This window comes from Natator depressus, chromosome 9 (assembly GCF_965152275.1).
Source record: "Natator depressus isolate rNatDep1 chromosome 9, rNatDep2.hap1, whole genome shotgun sequence".
Lineage (NCBI taxonomy): Eukaryota > Metazoa > Chordata > Testudines > Cheloniidae > Natator > Natator depressus.
In genome coordinates this window covers 36,995,915-37,014,582 of record NC_134242.1, presented here as the reverse complement: position 1 = coordinate 37,014,582, position 18,668 = coordinate 36,995,915, and the positions used below count along the sequence as shown (strand labels likewise).

Here is an 18,668-nt window from a genome sequence, read left to right as displayed (position 1 = left end):
TTGACTTGTCAGTTTTTCATCTCTGATATACATTTAATAGTGGAACTACACTTGCTGACTATTGCTGGGTCCCTGTATACAAATGAAACAAAATCTAGTCTCTGTGGTGACGCTAGGCTAGGAGATGGGTTATAAGTCTCAATAGATCTGGGCATAAGGTGATCGCTAGCTGGGAGTAGGAAGAGGTTTCCTCCCACCATATACTTTGGTCTGGTCCAGCAGGATGGTTCCCTCTATTCTGAATACTACATGTGTTTGACTAGTTATCTTTTTTTAAAAATTTTACTGTTGTCAGTTCCCTAGGGCAAGGGGTCTCAAACTTCATTGTACCGCGACCCCCTTCTGACAACAAAAATTGCTACATGACCCCAGGAGGGGGGACGGAAGCCTGAGCTTGCCAGAGCTCCATCGCCATGGGTGGGGCTAGGGGGCCAAAGCCAAAGGGCTTCAGCCCCACGCAGGTGGCCTGTAACCTGAGCCCTGCCACTCAGAGCTGAAGCCCTCAGGCTTTGGCTTCGGCCCTGGGCCCCAGCAAGTCTAAGCCAGCCTTGTCGACCCCATTAAAACAGGGTTGTGTCCCACAGTTTGAGAACCCCTGCCCAAGCGTAAACTCACTTTATGGGCCCAAACCGCCCACTCTCTCTACCTACATGCAAAATTAGCAAACTTCTCTTCTGGTAGGGGGATTCTAGCGCCTTATTGATTTGGGGGCAAGAGGAAGGAAGAAAGGGAAACAACATTCCTGGTCTGCATTCTAGTTCTAAGCCATATGCTCCCTGAATAGGGAGGAAGCTAGGACATGCAATATATACAGGTTTCAGAGTAACAGCCGTGTTAGTCTGTATTCGCAAAAAGAAAAGGAGTCCTTGTGGCACCTTAGAGACTAACAAATTTATTTGAACACAAGCTTTCGTGAGCTACAGCTCACTTCATCGGATACATGCTCAAATAAATTTGTTAGTCTCTAAGGTGCCACAAGTACTCCTTTTCTTTTGCAATATATACAGGCACTAGAGGGAGCTTCACAAACCAACCAGAAGGGGAAGAGAGAACAACAAGATGGTGGAGATTTGCATGTACAGAGTTTGCTTGCACAAAAATCCAATTTAATCCTACTTTTGTCAAACTACATTTTCTCTGTGAGTGTGTGTGTGGATGAGGGGGCAGGGGAAGGGGGTTAGCACACGCTGTGTTTGATAGTGAGAAGAAAAACAAACAAGTAAACTGACACTACACACACCTCTACACAAATCCCCTACCATATAGCCTTAGCTATGCTGGCTGTCACTCCACATACAGGGCTGTGATGGTCCCCCATTCCTCCCCACCCATCCTGATTGGTGATCCTTCCCAAAGGACAACTAGTCTGAGGTGATTCCTGTCACATGACGTGTGGAGGTGGGAGGTTGCCAGTTTACAAGAAGCTCTGTAATGTGCACAGCAGTCTCCCAGGTGAAGCAGGAACCTAGAGCCTGGCTCTCTGATTTCCTGGTGTGCTTGTTTAGCGCTCCTTGGCAAAGCTAAGAATAATTGAAACTGTAAACAAGAGTGGCATCTGTCCAAAAGTAGAAACTGCCCAAGGACAGAAGTTGCCTTAATGTAGACATTAATCCATAATAGAAATAGTAGTTGTAACCATAGACTAGGGTAGAGAGAGAGATATCAGATAACTTCTAGTTCCTCCCACTTACTGTATAGAGCAAATTTCAGAGGAACTCAACTATTAAACCTCACAAGACATCGGAGCAGTAAGTTGTATACTTGTTTTATAGATGGTTGAACTGAGCCACCTTCCAAAGGTCATCCAGCAGGTTAGTGGGAATAAGACCCAAGAATCCCAACCTCCTGCTATCCCCATCAGTTCATTATCCCCACTTCAACCTGTAAAAACAAATAAATGCATGTCAGTCAGACCTCGTAATAGATGAGGGAAAAACATTCTAAGTAGACATTAAATACACACTGTCAAGGTTCCTTCCTCACTCCGAACTTTCTGCATGAAAACCCCCTAAGCTTATTTTTACCAGCTTAGGTAAAAACTTCCCCAAGGTACAAACTATTTTACCTTTTGTCCTTGGACTTTATTTTGCTGCCACCACCAAGCATCTAACAAATATATAATCGAGAAAAAGCCCGCTTGGAAACGTCTTTCCCCCCAAAATCCTCCCCAAGCCCTACACCCCCTTTCCTGGGGAAGGCTTGATAAAAATCCTCACCAATTTGTATAGGTGAACACAGACCCAAACCCTTGGATCTTAAGAACAATGAAAAAAGCATTCAGGTTCTTAAAAGAAGAATTTTAATAGAAGAAAAAGTAAAAGAATCACCTCTGTAAAATCAGGATGGTAAATACCTTACAGGGTAATCAGATTCAAAACACAGAGAATCCCTCTAGGCAAAACCTTAAGTTACAAAAAAACACAAAAACAGGAATATCCATTCCATTCAGCACAGCTATTTTATCAGCCATTTAAACAAAACAGAATCTAACGCATATCTAAGCTAGATTACTTACTAAGTTCTAAGACTCCCTTCCTTTTCTGTTCCCGGCAAAAACATCACACAGACAGCGAGAGCCTTTGTTTCTCCCCCCCCTCCAGCTTTGAAAGTATCTTGTCTCCTCATTGGTCATTTTGGTCAGGGTGCCAGCGAGGTTATCCTAGCTTCTTAACCCTTTACAGGTGAAAGGGTTTTTCCTCTGGCCAGGAGGGATTTTAAAGGTGTTTACCTTTCCCTTTATATTTATGACACACACACACCTCTGAATTATGAGAGCTGATAGGAAAATGAAATGTTAAGTGCAGGTATTCTCATGAATACGGTAGTTACCGTAATGTTAGCAGTAAGGGAAATGCATGATGAGGTATTGCTATGCTCCCTTTCTCTGTGAAGAGGTTTGTCTTTATTTTTCTAGCTTTCATACTCAGCACTAGTATCTGGTAACTGGTAAAGAAATATGCACTGTACTGGTCAGTTTGGGGATTATATACTGAGAAGGAATAAAATGTAACATCCTCCTCTCCAGAGTTTGGATAATGAGTATTTACTTAGACCAAAGACAGGAAACTGGTCTAAACACTTGGAAATCCAAGGTAACCGTAAAATATTGTGATCCATTGGTAAGCCTCTCAGTTGACAATAGTAAATCCTCAGTTACTCAGACTGTGATCTCCTAATACAATTCAGCTTTAATTTTGGCTGACAATTTCTCTGCAGACGCTCCTTCCCAGAACCCATGTTACAAGGAGGTTGAATTGTCTAAGAAGCAAGAAGGCCCACGACCTCTTCTGTTTTGTTCCCATCATTGGCCACCTAACCTTGACGAGAGCCAATCATTTTGCTGCCTAGGTGCTACTGAATTCTAAATGTGTTATAAAAGGAATCAGCCTGCTAACAGTTATCTGGAAAAAGAAACAAAAAATTGGACTCCCCCCCCCCGCCCCCATCTCATATGTTTTCTGACCAGTTCTACTCTATAGACAAGTCTGTACCTTCAACCCTCAGCATGTTGGGTCTCTCACCTGTACAAAATTCAGAATCTTCAAGATCCTTCCCTCCCGAAGCTGCAAGTCATTTCTCAGTTTTGCTCCCACTTATGGCCAGAGCTCAAAGCTAATGAAGAGAGGCTCTATCCATGACCAGTGGACTATGCTAGCAATAATTGTTTGGGATGAGTAGTGAGACAAACTAATTTTGAACCTCTCTAAAAGTCGTCAGTTTGAAAGTTTCGCCTTGTTATTGGCTTCCAATGGTGTCAGAGAGAGGTATTCAAGCAAAGGGAGGCAGAAAAATAATCTATTGCAATAAACCACCTAACTGTGGTTTCCTTTGGCAATGAATGCTAAGTTAGTGTAATGGATACTGTGGCTAAGAGTAAATGTAGTATCTTTTGCAGAAGGAGCTGGGTATATAGACTGGAGACTCACTGCTGCTGCAAGAAAGGTATAAACTCTTGCAGTACAAACTGCAAGAGATTTGGGTTCAATTCCCAGATGTCAGACTTCTCAGATGACCTTGGACAACTCACTTACTAGAACCTTCCAGTTACTGAGCACTTGCAGCTCCACTGTCGTTAAGTACAGTTGTGGGGAGCCAGAAACTGAAAAACAGCTCCTTAGTGCCTCAGTTTCCCTCCCTGTAACAAGTATAATTTTCTCTGTCACAAGGAATTATTGGATAACATCACTGGTTGTGAGGCATTCATAGAATCATAGAATATCAGGGTTGGAAGGGACCTCAGGAGGTCATCTAGTCCAACCCCCTGCTCAAAGCAGGACCAATCCCCAATTAAATCATCCCAGCCAGGGCTTTGTCAAGCCTGACCTTAAAAACTTCTAAGGAAGGAGATTCTACCACCTCCCTAGGTAACGCATTCCAGTGTTTCACCACCCTCCTAGTGAAAAAGTTTTTCCTAATATCCAACCTAAACCTCCCCCACTGCAACTTGCAAATTCAGATGCCAAGGCGATATAAAACCAGAGGGAAAAAACCTGACCCATAACCCTTCCCACAGAGACCACTGCAGCACAGTGATTAGTAACAACCTAACCAGGCCATTATTCAGTAGAGGGTAAGCTCAAAGGAGAATTGGGACACCCAGTGTCCAAAAATCTTGTGTATAGAAGTATATTTAATGTACAGAAGTATGCCTGTGCGATGCTGAAATACAAATCTGCCTTACTGTGGTTCTAATCCCCACGTATGACCCACTAATAAAAAGGGTTTTTTAATACTTACCATCTGTGCTCAAGATTGCTTCCCACACTGAAAGCTTGCCTGGTTGTAGTTGTGTAGGCATCACAGAGAATATACCTTTCAGCTGACAAGGTATGATAATCCCTGAGGGACTTTAAACTGCAAGCTGCAGTTCTCTCTCTCTGTGCGCAGTAGTCTCAGCTGCCTTACGTATGTAATATCTTCTCATTTCATATTTGTCATGCAGAGAAGTAAAATCTATACTTCCCTGTGACAGTAACTGTAACTCACTGATAATAGGATTTCCAGATGGGTAGCTGTAATGCATTTTTCGTAATATATTAACACATAGTCCCCCACCTGTTAAGAATAATGAAAGATTTACCATTAAAAAGACCTAATGGTTCCATTCATGGGGGCTTTGAAGTAATACATCTTGGAAGACTGAGTTGACCTTACCACCACCATTTTCTACAAATCTCCCCTGTTATTTAGTTGGCAGTTGTAACATTCTTGTCCACCACCACTCAGCTGCTTACATTTATACTGTCCCTGCCCTACGGGACTAGATCTGGCAGGCTCTCCCAGTAGAAATAATGGTATACTGTATTGGTGCAAGATATGTAACAGTCATAACAGGCAACTTTAGAACTGGCTATAATGCAGTGTGAAAAATTGTCAAGTTTATCAGACAATGAGTAAAGAGCTTGCTTAAAAGCAACACAAGAAGTCTATGGACTTAGACGTTCTATGCGGAAATGGATATTTGGAGAAATGCTACAGCTTGGGGCAGGCTCATTTTCCAGGCTAGTGGAGGCCATGAAGAAGAAAGCTGTTGTGCTACCTTTGTGAAAACCAACCTACATGAACAGCAATACCTCTGTCAGACTGAGAGGCTCCAACAGGCGATCAGAGCAAATGACAACTGCACGGAGAGGCCTTGAGGTTTGGAAAGACAAGGCAGGTAACACAGATGGTCAGTCATTACAGCAAATGCACAAGGCTGGGTAAGGAGGTGCAAAACAACTGTATCAATGTCCACTCTCATATGCTGTGGCAGGAGTTGTGAAATCCATTGCTACGGCTATGCAAGTGCAGCATGAAATGTATCAGGTTCTGCAGGCATACATCATAGCCTCCATCCCATAAAACCTTTGATCAATATTTTTGGACTCTAAGCAAAAAGGTCAGTCTGCTTTTTGTTTTTTTACATTTTTCTCTCCAACTTGGTTAGTGCCGAGCTTCAAAGTGATAAGGCTTATATCTACCACAAAATAATTTCAACTTTGATTTTTCTTTGACTTTAGAATGATAAGAGATCAAAGGTTTTGCTTACTGCATTGCAGCAGATATTGTATAAGTCCTGCTTACAAAATAACTCTGGTTTTCATGAAAAAGTTTATTTTCCTCCCCCAACCACTGATGAGCAAACGACAACCGTACAGAATAAAAGCTCAATTCCTTAGTTCTGCTCACATTCGTTCAACATTTGTGCTAATCAATTATCTTATTTCATGCAATAAGAAAAGAATGAGATTCCTGTTATGCAGCCATAATCAGTTACAGTGTGAAGCTTTGTCGGTGGAACATTTTTGATTTTGAAAACTAATCACGTGCTTTGCCATTACATTTCTCTTGTAAGACCTTGGGATTTTACCCAACTTTTTTGGGGGGTGGGGAGAGTAAACACATGGATGCCACATTCTAGCCCTAGATACCACATTCTTACATTGCAGATGCTAGCCTAATTGTAATATAAGGAACATATTTACACATGGAGCCAGACCATGTTTTTCTAGTTTATTAGCACATTGAAGTGTAAGTGGATGTTCTCTGCAGAGAGAGACTAAAGGGCATGGCTGCATGTGAAGTGGATATTTGGAGGTGATATAACAGTCTTGTCTTCACAAGAAGGGCTCAATATTGATCTCTAGGGCAGAGCATGGCATGGTGAGCTCAAATTTGGTGATAACATCAGGGTGAAGGACTCCAAGCTTCCCAATACTTTGACCTTTGGCAAGGATTTCAGCACAACGGCCAGGGAAGAAAGCAGAGTCTGAAAAGAAAGTGAGAGAAAAATCAATATTTCTTCAGGCTAAAAAAGTTAATAGACATTTAACAGTGAGAACAAAGCTTTTATTATTCAACGGTTTTCTCTACTAAGAATGAGCTCTCTCACTTTCTAGCATTAATAGATGTGCAATGATTGACAAAACAAGGAAACACTTCAAGTTAAAAATAAAATGTGGAGCCCTAACATGGACATTTTTCCCCACTCTAAAGTTGTTTTGACAAGCATTTTTCCTATAATAGAAATCAGTGCAGATGAGTAAAGTCAGCAGAGACACACCGAAGTTAAGAAATTTAGTATACTTCAAGTATTATCCAAAACCTGAATGTTTCCCACCTTATTATGTTTAGGAAAATAAAGCTTGCTGTCATCTAAGGGGCGAGCAGGAATGTCACGCTTGATTACATGCCACATTACTAGTAACATGACCTACATTCCTTATCTGGAGAAGAGCTTTTAAGCAGTTTCATGTATACTGTAAAACCACAGCAACGACTAACTCAAAGGAAGCCTGAGATCTTCCTCTATATATCTCAAATCAATCACCAAGTTTTTAAATGTTATTTGGTAGGTTTTTTTGTTTTTGTTTCTTTAAATTAGTTGTAACAGTAACAGAGGAAGTCAGCAAAGGAAGAAACATGAGGATTTCTCACTGAGGGCCCAGTATGAGTTCCCCTGTCTGGGAACTTATACACCGACATTAAGGTCTTGCCTACCTAGGGAAGTTATACCAGTATAAGCTAAATAGTGAATTTAAACCAATATAGTTACACAGGTCTATTCCCCCACATTATAAAAGTGGCTTTTATTTTGGATTAGCTCACGTCACTTTGGAAGGGTATTAAGCTACACTGAAGAGAGTCGCTCTTATACTTGGAAATAGTATACACACGGGGAGTTGGGTAGGTATAACTACACTGGTTTAACAATGTCTATATAATTATACCAATATAACTGGTAAAACTTTCCTGTGTACACAGGCCTTAAATGCCACAGATGCAGAAAGTTCTACTCTGCTAACAAATTTCTGAAACAGTTGATAAATATTTCCTTCTATCTTCTCTAATAATGAAGTGCAGGGTTCAATCATCAACAACAATTAGCAATGGGAGCTTAAGAACAAAGTTTCGTACTATTGGTAGTTATTCCCTGTGACTGCTGTAGGCAGACATTACTGGATAGTATTTCCAAGTTAGTAAGATTTAAGATTCCAAAAATGCTTTTTTAGATTCAGGAAAAACACGTTCCAGGGAGAAGTGGAGAAGGGAGGGGAAATACTGGGGAAAAACAACTCTTCCCTCTCTTTTCCTGTCAGGCCAGTCTCAAACAAAGCACTAAACTGCACCAGTAGATGGGAGTTATTTTATTACACCTGAAGGAACCTGCAACGGTCTATGGTCTATTTGATCTCATCTTAAATTACTAAAAATGAGACCTGTGACTCATGTCCTAGTGTACTGGGACCTCCTGGAATCAAAGCATATAACTCTGGACCACAGTGATTTACCCAATGGGACCAGAAGAACTGTAGTCAGTAGCTCTAGCAGAGTTCCTTGTGTACAGTCCCCTCAAGAGAGGGGAGGGGTACAAGGAGTAGGCAAGGCCTCTTAACTCCATTGATCGCCCACAGTGTTCTGCTGCTACCCAGAGGGATTTCCACTCAGAAGTCTGATGAGTCACCAGGGGACAGTACCACAAAGAGTAGTCAATCCCCAACTCTACTGCGCCCTACACTTCCCTTCACTGTACTAAAAAAAAAAATCCCACAAAACACCTTCTACAAGAAAATCCAATGGAGCACTCCTTGTACGGTGAGAATCAGGGGACGACACAGCAGGGGAGAAGCTCATCTCCCCACCACCCACTTCTGGAGATGCACAGCACATCCCTGTGCTGAGGGGTCATTCAGCAGACACATCCTCTGTGGCAGGGAGGCCACCGTTTTATTGACACTCCACTGACTCAGCTCCCACCAGAGCCCTGGGCCAACATGCTCTGGGCACTGCATAAGGCCAGAGAGAGATTCCCTAATGGCCGTTTTCTCTTTGGTTGCTCTGCCAAGTGCTATTAAAATTTTGGCAGAAATGCTCAGGTCATTATAATGTCCTTAGGAAGAGCCACTTAAAATGGCAACATCGGGTCAAATTCAGCCCTGAACCTCAGATCCATCTTTTATGAAACTCAAAGGGCCAACAGACACTGGGCCCCCAATTTTTTCTTCTTTAAAACATCAATGGAAACTTATTTTGAAATGTCCCCCTGCAGTGTTTGTCTACAAAGTTTACACGGGCAAGAATCTGAAAGTAAAATCAATTATCCTGTTTTCATTAGCCAACCTCTGGGAAATACCAATAGAATGTAAATGTATTTTTCATTCTGTACTACTTGTTTACCAACACTTTCAGTTTTAACAACCATAGTAATGTAAATAAGGAGATACTTTAAAAAATATTTTGAATGAGCAAGTGTGTCTTTAAATCTAATCACACTATTCCAGTCTCAGTTATAAGGACAATCCAACTTTGGTATACGTATTTATATTGGACATTTAAAACTGAAATTATGTGAACCCTAAATTCTACTGAAATGTTGATCTAGCCAAATAGTCTCTTTCTACAGCCTAACCGTTGTACCCAGAATGGTCCCTTAAAGTAAAACTTGACAAAATAAATTTAGAAAAGCTAAACAAGTGTAGTGTATACTAATCTCTCTTCCACTTTCAATGAAAACCTACTCAAGAAATAAGAGTATGTTGCTGTCAGTGACGACAGAGTTATCTATTTGGTGAATAAACCTGGTATTGTACCAACTTATTTGAATAGGATACAGTGATGTTCTCTTCAAGATCTGAGTTTTTAATTTAGGCACAAGAACAATGTGTCAATATGGTCTTATAGCAAGAGACTGTGTCAAGGTCATTAAACTGTAGCCAAAAAATGCTGTTAACAATATGCCTAGCGGTTAGTCAGGAGACAGAGTCAGGACTCCTGATATCTACTCCTCCAATTTCTGTCTGTGCCACTCAGTGTGTAGTAAGGTTACTTTATCCTCTGGTGCCTCAGTTTTCTGGGTACACCACCCTCCATCCTTAGGTTAAATTGTTTTTAACATGCATTGAGATCTTTGGATCATGCTATAATAATATTGTACTGAGGTCACCCCAAAATAAAATCAGTTTTTGTTACTGAATCTTTATTGTGGCTATACAAACTGCCCTTTCGTTAGAAGAGAGATATATAACCTATGGTATTCAGTGAGTTAATACTAAGCCATATATTTAGGCAGGGACTTAATCGTCACTGGGCTTAATAAGGACCATATTATACCACATCTCTCTCTGGGAGTTCTGACTGATTCATTTGCGCAGCAAAGAGTAGTCGCGTAGAGTCCCAACTATAAAAAGGCATATGTATATTGGATACTCCTTTGCTAGAGGTCATAATGAGCGGGGCTGCTGAAGTAATTGGTTTCAGAATGGCTGCATTACTGGAAGGGGGCTGTTATTGGAATCAAAGTTAAATAAGTTATTAGCAAAAGCTTCCATAAAGTAATCCACAGTCATGCCGGTATTTTGTTTTGGTTCTAAAACGGTTGCCTCAGAAGAGTTAGGTTTCAGAGTAGCAGCCGTGTTAGTCTGTATTCGCGAAAAGAAAAGGAGTACTAGTGGCACCTTAGAGACTAACCAATTTATTTGAGCATAAGCTTTCGTGAGCTACAGCTCACTTCATCGGATGCATTGGTTAGTCTCTAAGGTGCCACTAGTACTCCTTTTCTTTTTTCAGAAGAGTTAGAATCATATGACCAATACACATTCTAGAAGAAGGCACACTTTCTTCAGAATATAAAGCAGTAAGCCATGCTACATGTAGAATGTTTTATTTGGACGTCCTGGAAACTGTTACAGTATTTGCTGTTATAAGTCTGCGGGGAGCTTAGGGGCACTTAATGAAGAGTGGTCACATTTCTCAGGCTTTATGCTGCTTCCCATTGTGTGAAACTAGTTTACATAGGAATGCTCTACTAGCCAGGCATTTCTAATATGCACACAACCTAGTAGCAGTTAGGTGGGAAAAAAAAAGTTTGCTATGCCCAGCTTTGCCCTACCCAAAAGCAGTGGTATTAATGAAATTATACGTGTTTTTGAGAAAGATATTTCCCAAAACACTAACACCCTAAACTTGAAACACTAAAACTTTAGGATGCCATGGGATAAAATGCTAAACCGGTTACTTTTTCTAACAAAGCAATAATGTGTAATTTTACCATAATCAACCTCTTATAAAAGCAATAACTAAAATTCAGTATTGTACAAGTACTAGTTTGTAAACTCTTTAGGGCAGGGAGTTTATCCTTGTTTTGTAAAGGCATTTCTTTAGTACTACATCGGTAATGAGCAATAATGTAACAAAGGAAAGCACCACCAGGAAGAAAAAAGGTCAGCTAGAACCTGAACACTGATATAGGTGTGGTCCCAGTAGCCATCACTGGCTGAGAATAGAACAGAACTCACTGTGGTTCTGGGGGTTCTCTTTCAGGCTGTTTGTCAATGTCTTGCTGCTCTCATTCCTATCAGCTAAGTTTGGAGAATGCACTCTGATTTCATATCTTACTTTGAGGTTCCTTGTCGCCATCAGTGTGAGGAATTAGACATAAAACTCCCATTAACAGGGGTCATGCCATGGACTCCCAGGACATGGTGCTGACAATTCAACCCTCCACACCTGCTCTTTACTTCTGTTTCTACTCAGTCTGGGATGTCCATTATTTATCAGATGCAATAGGTGTGCAGGCTACTTTACAAACAAGAAAATCACATAACAGAGGTGAGATTCTATAGTAAATAAGCAATGAGAACAAGTGGTTGGGGCCATAAGCTTTAGGCTCTCTCCTGGACCAGTCAACTGTTGAACTCTGCAGTGGACAAGCAAGGATTCCTGTCTTGTTTGAATTAAACTGGACTGTTCACATATGAAGTTAAAATTAAATTGAAGTCAATTTTCAACACAGCCTCAATGCAGAAAAGGGTCAAAATGGCATTCTCCCAGCAAAGCTAGCAGCAGGCGATTTGTGGTCTTTGTGTGGGCATACAGAATCAACAGTAATATCTGTGGAAAGGATATCTACACAGTCACCTCAAGAGTTCTATGGTTGTGAAAAGTTGGTAAGTCCAAGTTCACCTCTAAAGTTCTCGTAATGATCAGCTAGCATACGGACCGTGCCTTAACCCTTTGCTGCTAGGTGAGATTTCACATCAATAATTACTGAAGCAATTATGTTGTAAGTCTCCTAAAGGAGATCCTGGCTTCTTGTGCCATAAGCTTATTAAAGCCCACACTTAGTTAAAGATTGTAATTTACTACTCCATTCACTTTCACAATTAACATTTATTAGATAAAAAATAGTGTCTCCTGATTTAACTAATCCCCTCATGCTCTGTAAACAAACCTGTCTAACTAGGAGAAATTCAAAAAGCTTCACTTGCAAATACCAGTTCAAGTGTCTAAAATTCACCTTGAAATCCAGTTAGAGATCTAATTGTCATTGCTGATAGAGACTCCTAACATGTCAGAAGAAGCCAAACAAAGGTGGTAGTGGGGGAAAATCATCTTTTAATACGTCAACATTATAACCAGCAGCTATGACAGGGGTAGGGTGAAATGCAATACAATGCCTTCTGACAAAAAGACTCTAAAGCCAGTCATGTCTTAGGCATACTACATGCAAGCAGCAGACAAAAGCCGTATCTTATAGGTGCAAACAGGAATTTAATTTCCAGCACTCAGTGAGGTGGAAATAATGCCTTTAATTAAAGCTTTTGTAGCATCTCCTCAAAATCTATAATTGTCTTTCTGTGTTCAAACAGTAGGGCCACTTTGATTGCTTTGGGGGTAATTCTTTGGCCAGTAATCCAATGAAGAACGTAGTCTTTAGCACATTTTCTGGCTAATTGACCTTCAAAAGGCTTGGTGAGCTCTCTATGCTCTTCGTTGTCAAACACCTTGCACAGTTTCTTTTCTCTGCCCATTCCTGGCCCCTCCCTCCTTTAAAAGAGATTAAGGTAATATTATAGGCCTAGAGTTAGGATAAGCTTTAGAACATACCAATTCATTCCTATAATTTGAGGGAACTTCGGAAGTCGAAGCTTAAGAGGGTAACTGAGTGGACCCTGAATTCTAAAAGTAGCAGAGCTGTGTTATTGAGCATGTGGCTTCTAAAGTCTTTCATCTTAATTCCCATTCCCACTGGTTACTTTATCTGCCCATTCACTTGCTTATCCTGGATTCCTCTTTTTAAGTGTCTCACCTGCTCTCTATATTTGCAGATTTTCTTTGAATCATGTTCTTCATTTTATACATTTGCTTTTTTTCTTGCAAATATACAAAAAAGTCATGATTCAGTACCTGACAAGTCAACATCTGAAAAGACAAACTGGCATTCCTTGCGCACTCTGTGCAGGCTCAGGCCCCATAAACTTAGACCTACCTATAACAGTCAGTGGAAATAATCTCTCCCCCACTCCAGGGAGAAAATAAGTTTCTATATTCATCTCTATTTTGGTTTATTCTAAAAATGGTAGATTTACTAATACTGTATTTCTGATCATCGGTTTAAGACAATACATGATCTATATAACAATACACAATCTATCGGCACAAATTAGCATAGCTGTATGCAGTATAAACTGCATAAATATTAATTAGACTTCAAAATACACTATTCTGCACGACTACATCTTGTCATGATACAATTCAAGGTGTCCAATAATAGGATCCTAAAATGAAGCTCCCAAATCCCTCTGTCACAGCTAGTGAATACAGTTAGTTATTGAGGCCAATGGCAGCTGCTGGGGGGTCCATTAACTTTAAGCTCCTGGTTTTGAAAAACTTGACCTTTCTCTCGACAAGATGTCTTATTACACAGGATACCCCAAATGACGATTGTATAACCTGGCTAATAGGGCAAACAAATCAGTATGGTCACATTACATGTGTTCCTTTACATGCCCCACCCCCTTTTTTTAAAGAGGTAATATTAAATGTAAAAATTTTAGGGGGAGAAAAGGCAAAGCCACAAAAATTACTAAGTTATAATTACTGAAATATCAACACAGTCACCTGCAACGACACACTGATATAACAGATTCACAGCATGTGTTAAATTAAATGTATATTTATCATACTGGTTCTCTTTCATTTTCACAGGTATTAATATAAAAGGTTTTGGAGGGAAGGTCAATGGCACAGTCAATTATGTACCTGTGTGGTATACTGGATACCCCCCAAAATAGGGCTCACCTTGGAAGTCCTTGAGAGGAGGACAATAAGCCCAGGGACTGCAGAATCCTGGACATACTTTGAATTATCAGCAAACAAATCTTCTGTTCACAGTGCAAATTTTAAATAAGAGACTACATTTTTATCAAACTATTTTTGTGTAAAAATATAAGCACTCAGACAAAAGCTAAATTGTTTGTATATGTCACCAGACCCCCAAGATACAGATACAACTCTATAATATATTTCAGAATAGCAGCCGTGTTAGTCTGTATCCGCAAAAAGAAAAGGAGGACTTGTGGCACCTTAGAGACCAACAAATCTATTTGAGCATGAGCTTTCGTGAGCTATAGCTCACTTCATCGGATGCATTCAGTGGAAAATACAGTGGGGAGATTTATATACACAGAGAACATGAAACAATGGGTGTTACCATACACACTGTAACGAGAGTGATCAGGTAAGGTGAGCTATTACCAGCAGGAGAGCGGGGGGTGGGGGGGTGGGAGAAGGGGAACCTTTTGTAGTGATAATAAAGGTGGGCCATTTCCAGCAGTTGACAAGAACGTCTGAGGAACAGTGGGGGGGGGGGGGGAATAAACATGGGGAAATAGTTTTACTTTGTGTAATGACCCATCCACTCCCAGTCTTTATTCAAGCCTAAGTTAATTGTATCCAGTTTGCAAATTAATTCCAATTCAGCAGTCTCTCGTTGGAGTCTGTTTTTGAAGTTTTTTTGTTGAAGAATTGCCACTTTTAGGTCTGTAATCGAGTGACCAAAGAGACTGAAGTGTTCTCCAACTGGTTTTTGAATGTTATAATTCTTGACGTCTGATTTGTGTCCATTTATTCTTTTACGTAGAGACTGTCCAGTTTGGCCAATGTACATGGCAGAGGGCATTGCTGGCACATGATGGCATATATCACATTGGTAGATGTGCAGGTGAACGAGCCTCTGACAGTGTGGCTGATGTGATTAGGCCCTATGATGGTGTCCCCTGAATAAATACGTGGACACAGTTGGCAACGGGCTTCCTGGTGTTAGTGGTTCTGTTGTGTAGTGTGTGATTGCTGGTGAGTATTTGCTTCAGGTTGGGGGGCTGTCTGTAAGCAAGGACTGGCCTGTCTCCCAAGATCTGTGAGAGTGATGGGTCATCCTTCAGGATAGGTTGTAGATCCTTGATGATGCGTTGGAGAGGTTTTAGTTGGGGGCTGAAGGTGATGGCTAGTGGCGTTCTGTTATTTTCTTTGTTGGGACTGTCCTGTAGTAGGTAACTTCTGGGTACTCTTCTGGCTCTGTCAATCTGTTTCTTCACTTCAGCAGGTGGGTACTGTAGTTGTAAGAACGCTTGATAGAGATCTTGTAGGTGTTTGTCTCTGTCTGAGGGTTGGAGCAAATGCGGTTGTATCGTAGCGCTTGGCTGTAGACAATGGATCGTGTGGTGTGGTCTGGGTGAAAGCTGGAGGCATGTAGGTAGGCATAGCGGTCAGTAGGTTTCCGGTATAGGGTGGTGTTTATGTGACCATCGCTTATTAGCACTGTAGTGTCCAGGAAGTGGATCTCTTGTGTGGACTGGTCAACTGAGGTTGATGGTGGGAAGGAAATTGTTGAAATCATGGTAGAATTCCTCAAGGGCTTCTTTTTCATGGGTCCAGATGATAAAGATGTCATCAATGTAGCGCAAGTAGAGTAGGGGCGTTAGGGGACAAGAGCTGAGGAAGCATTGTTCTAAGTCAGCCATAAAAATGTTGGCATACTGTGCGGCCATGCGGGTACCCATAGCAGTGCCGCTGATCTGAAGGTACACATTGTCCCCAAATGTGAAGTAGTTATGGGTGAGGACAAAGTCACAAAGTTCAGCCACTAGGTTTGCCGTGACATTATCGGGGATACTGTTCCTGACGGCTTGTAGTCCATCTTTGTGTGGAATGCTGGTGTAGAGGGCTTCTACATCCATAGTGGCTAGGATGGTGTTTTCAGGAAGATCACCGATGGATTGTAGTTTCCTCAGGAAGTCAGTGGTGTCTTGAAGATAGCTGGGAGTGCTGGTAGCGTTGGGCCTGAGGAGGGAGTCTACATAGCCAGACAATCCTGCTGTCAGGGTGCCAATGCCTGAGATGATGGGGCGTCCAGGATTTCCAGTTTTATGGATCTTGGGTAGCAGATAGAATACCCCTGGTCGGGGTTTCAGGGGTGTGTCTTTGCGGATTTTTTGTTCTGCTTTTTCAGGGAGTTTCTTGAGCAAATGCTGTAGTTTCTTTTGGTAACCCTCAGTGGGATCAGAGGGGAATGGCTTGTAGAAAGTGGTGTTGGAGAGCTGCCGAGCAGCCTCTTGTTCATATTCCGACCTATTCATGATGACGACAGCACCTCTTTTGTCAGCCTTTTTGATTATGATGTCAGAGTTGTTTCTGAGGCTGTGGATGGCATTGTGTTCTGCACGGCTGAGGTTATGGGGCAAGTGATGCTGCTTTTCCACAATTTCAGCCCGTGCACGTTGGCGGAAGCACTCTATGTAGAAGTCCAGTCTGTTAATTGTCCAGTCTGGTCTCGATTACAGACCTAAAAGTGGCAATTCTTCAACAAAAAAACTTCAAAAACAGACTCCAACGAGAGACTGCTGAATTGGAATTAATTTGCAAACTGGATACAATTAACTTAGGCTTGAATAAAGACTGGGAGTGGATGGGTCATAACACAAAGTAAAACTATTTCCCCATGTTTATTCCCCCCCTCCTCCCACTGTTCCTCAGACGTTCTTGTCAACTGCTGGAAATGGCCCACCTTTATTATCACTACAAAAGGGTGTTCCCCCCCCCCCCCCGCTCTCCTGCTGTTAATAGCTCACCTTACCTGATCACTCTCGTTACAGTGTGTATGGTAACACCCATTGTTTCATGTTCTCTGTGTATATAAATCTCCCCACTGTATTTTCCACTGAATGCATCCGATGAAGTGAGCTGTAGCTCACGAAAGCTTATGCTCAAATAAAGTTGTTAGTCTCTAAGGTGCCACAAGTCCTCCTTTTCTTTTTATAATATATTTGTAAGTCATATTTAGATAAAATAGAAGCTTATACTCATCTTAGAGTATCTCTGTGACTTGTAATGATTTTATTTCTATGGATGTGTCTGCTCTAAAACCCTCCCAGCAGATCTGGGTATATTTTATCGTAATATGTTGGCTGAAATTCTGTTTATTTAGTTCCTGTCCATACTCTGGCTTTTAACAATGCCTGAAATAGTTTTCAAACACAGTTGCAGTCCACAGTCATAACACTGTTTGGGCCCTCAGTTAATGGTTACAACCATGCCAAGGAACCATGTTATTTATAAAGGCTCCAAAGCTGTCTCTATACTAGTATTTCTCTTCCTGTTGTACTGGAGCACACAAGCAACTTCCATCCCATCTACTGCAAGCTCTAGTCTAGAATTCTTGCTCATTCTTGCTCCCCCTGTGGCAGTAGTAGTTGGAGTACTAGAATAAACTCTGTGCTGGTATTTTAACTTTGTCATTTGGTAGCTTAGAAATATAACAGACAGGAGACAAAACAGGAGCAGTAAAACAGTGTTGTACATATAGATACAGTACTTCCAATGTAATTGAACATTATCTGTAAAAATAATGTACTCCTACCACTCCCACAAGAGCCTGATTATCTCTGTGAATGTTGAGGATGACTAAGGGAAATGAGTGATTCAGATCACTGATTTCAATGACAGGATTTAATTTATTCTTTGAAAGCAGAACAGAATGAGTGTTTAAATTATATGCCCATGGAAAAATTTATACTGAGTATAGTATATATTGAATACAAATCCTTGGGAGAATTCTCCCACCATTTCTGTATGTTTCTTTAGGAATTCACATGTGCACAGTAAATGCACTAAGCTCACAGCATTTGCTTTGGTGCAGCAGTTAGGAAAAATGGCAGGCCTGGATCAGAATTTACCTGTGTTATATAAGCTAACTTTATGAAGCAGCTACACCTTTGTCTATTTTTAAGGACCATTCCGAAATCCAGATCTCAGTAATACTATACATGATTAAGTAGTGGTTTCACACTGAAGTACACTGAAATCTTACATCCTGTCTAGCCCAAACGTTAATCTGGCATTATTTATGTCATTGCTCATTTATAAGACAGGAGAATTCCTAACTGCAAACAACCATAAAGACCGGACTTTTTTCAAATGTATAACCATTTAATTTACACTTGAAATGAAATATTTACGGAACCTAAAGTCTTTAACATTGGAAAGCCTAATCCTCCAATTCAATGGCTACCTTTCATCTCCTTTTAAACATCAAAAGGAAGGAAACCCTCCCAAAACATTAAAGTCCTTTGAATCTGACAGACAGACCGGGGAACAAAGTATTATTAAGTCTAATTTTCTAAAGCTCTTTGGAGCAGGGACTGTAATTTATTATATGCTTGTACAGCACCTAGCACAACAGGGATCCAGTTTATTTGTGGCCATTAGGCATGACCCAAATATAAATGTTAAATAATAAGTAGTCTAGAGTCAAGTCACAGTCTACATGTGCATCAGAAAGAACTTATTTAAGATGGACAGAAAAACTGTCTATTTTATTTGGATTATTTGATTTCAAGCCCCAGAGTAAG

At 40.9% G+C, this 18,668-nt stretch overlaps 1 protein-coding gene across 1 annotated transcript in view; it reads right to left on the bottom strand.

Annotated features, from left to right (window-relative positions):
• Nucleotides 1-2,338: 2,338 nt before the first annotated feature.
• The window catches only part of FARSB (phenylalanyl-tRNA synthetase subunit beta), a 60,329-nt gene continuing 43,999 nt past the window's right edge, over nucleotides 2,339-18,668 (bottom strand). Inside the window, exon 17 of the mRNA XM_074963942.1 lies at nucleotides 2,339-6,751. Coding sequence (XP_074820043.1) covers nucleotides 6,600-6,751 — 152 coding nt within the window. The 3' untranslated portion in view covers nucleotides 2,339-6,599. The remainder of the gene's footprint in view (nucleotides 6,752-18,668) is intronic.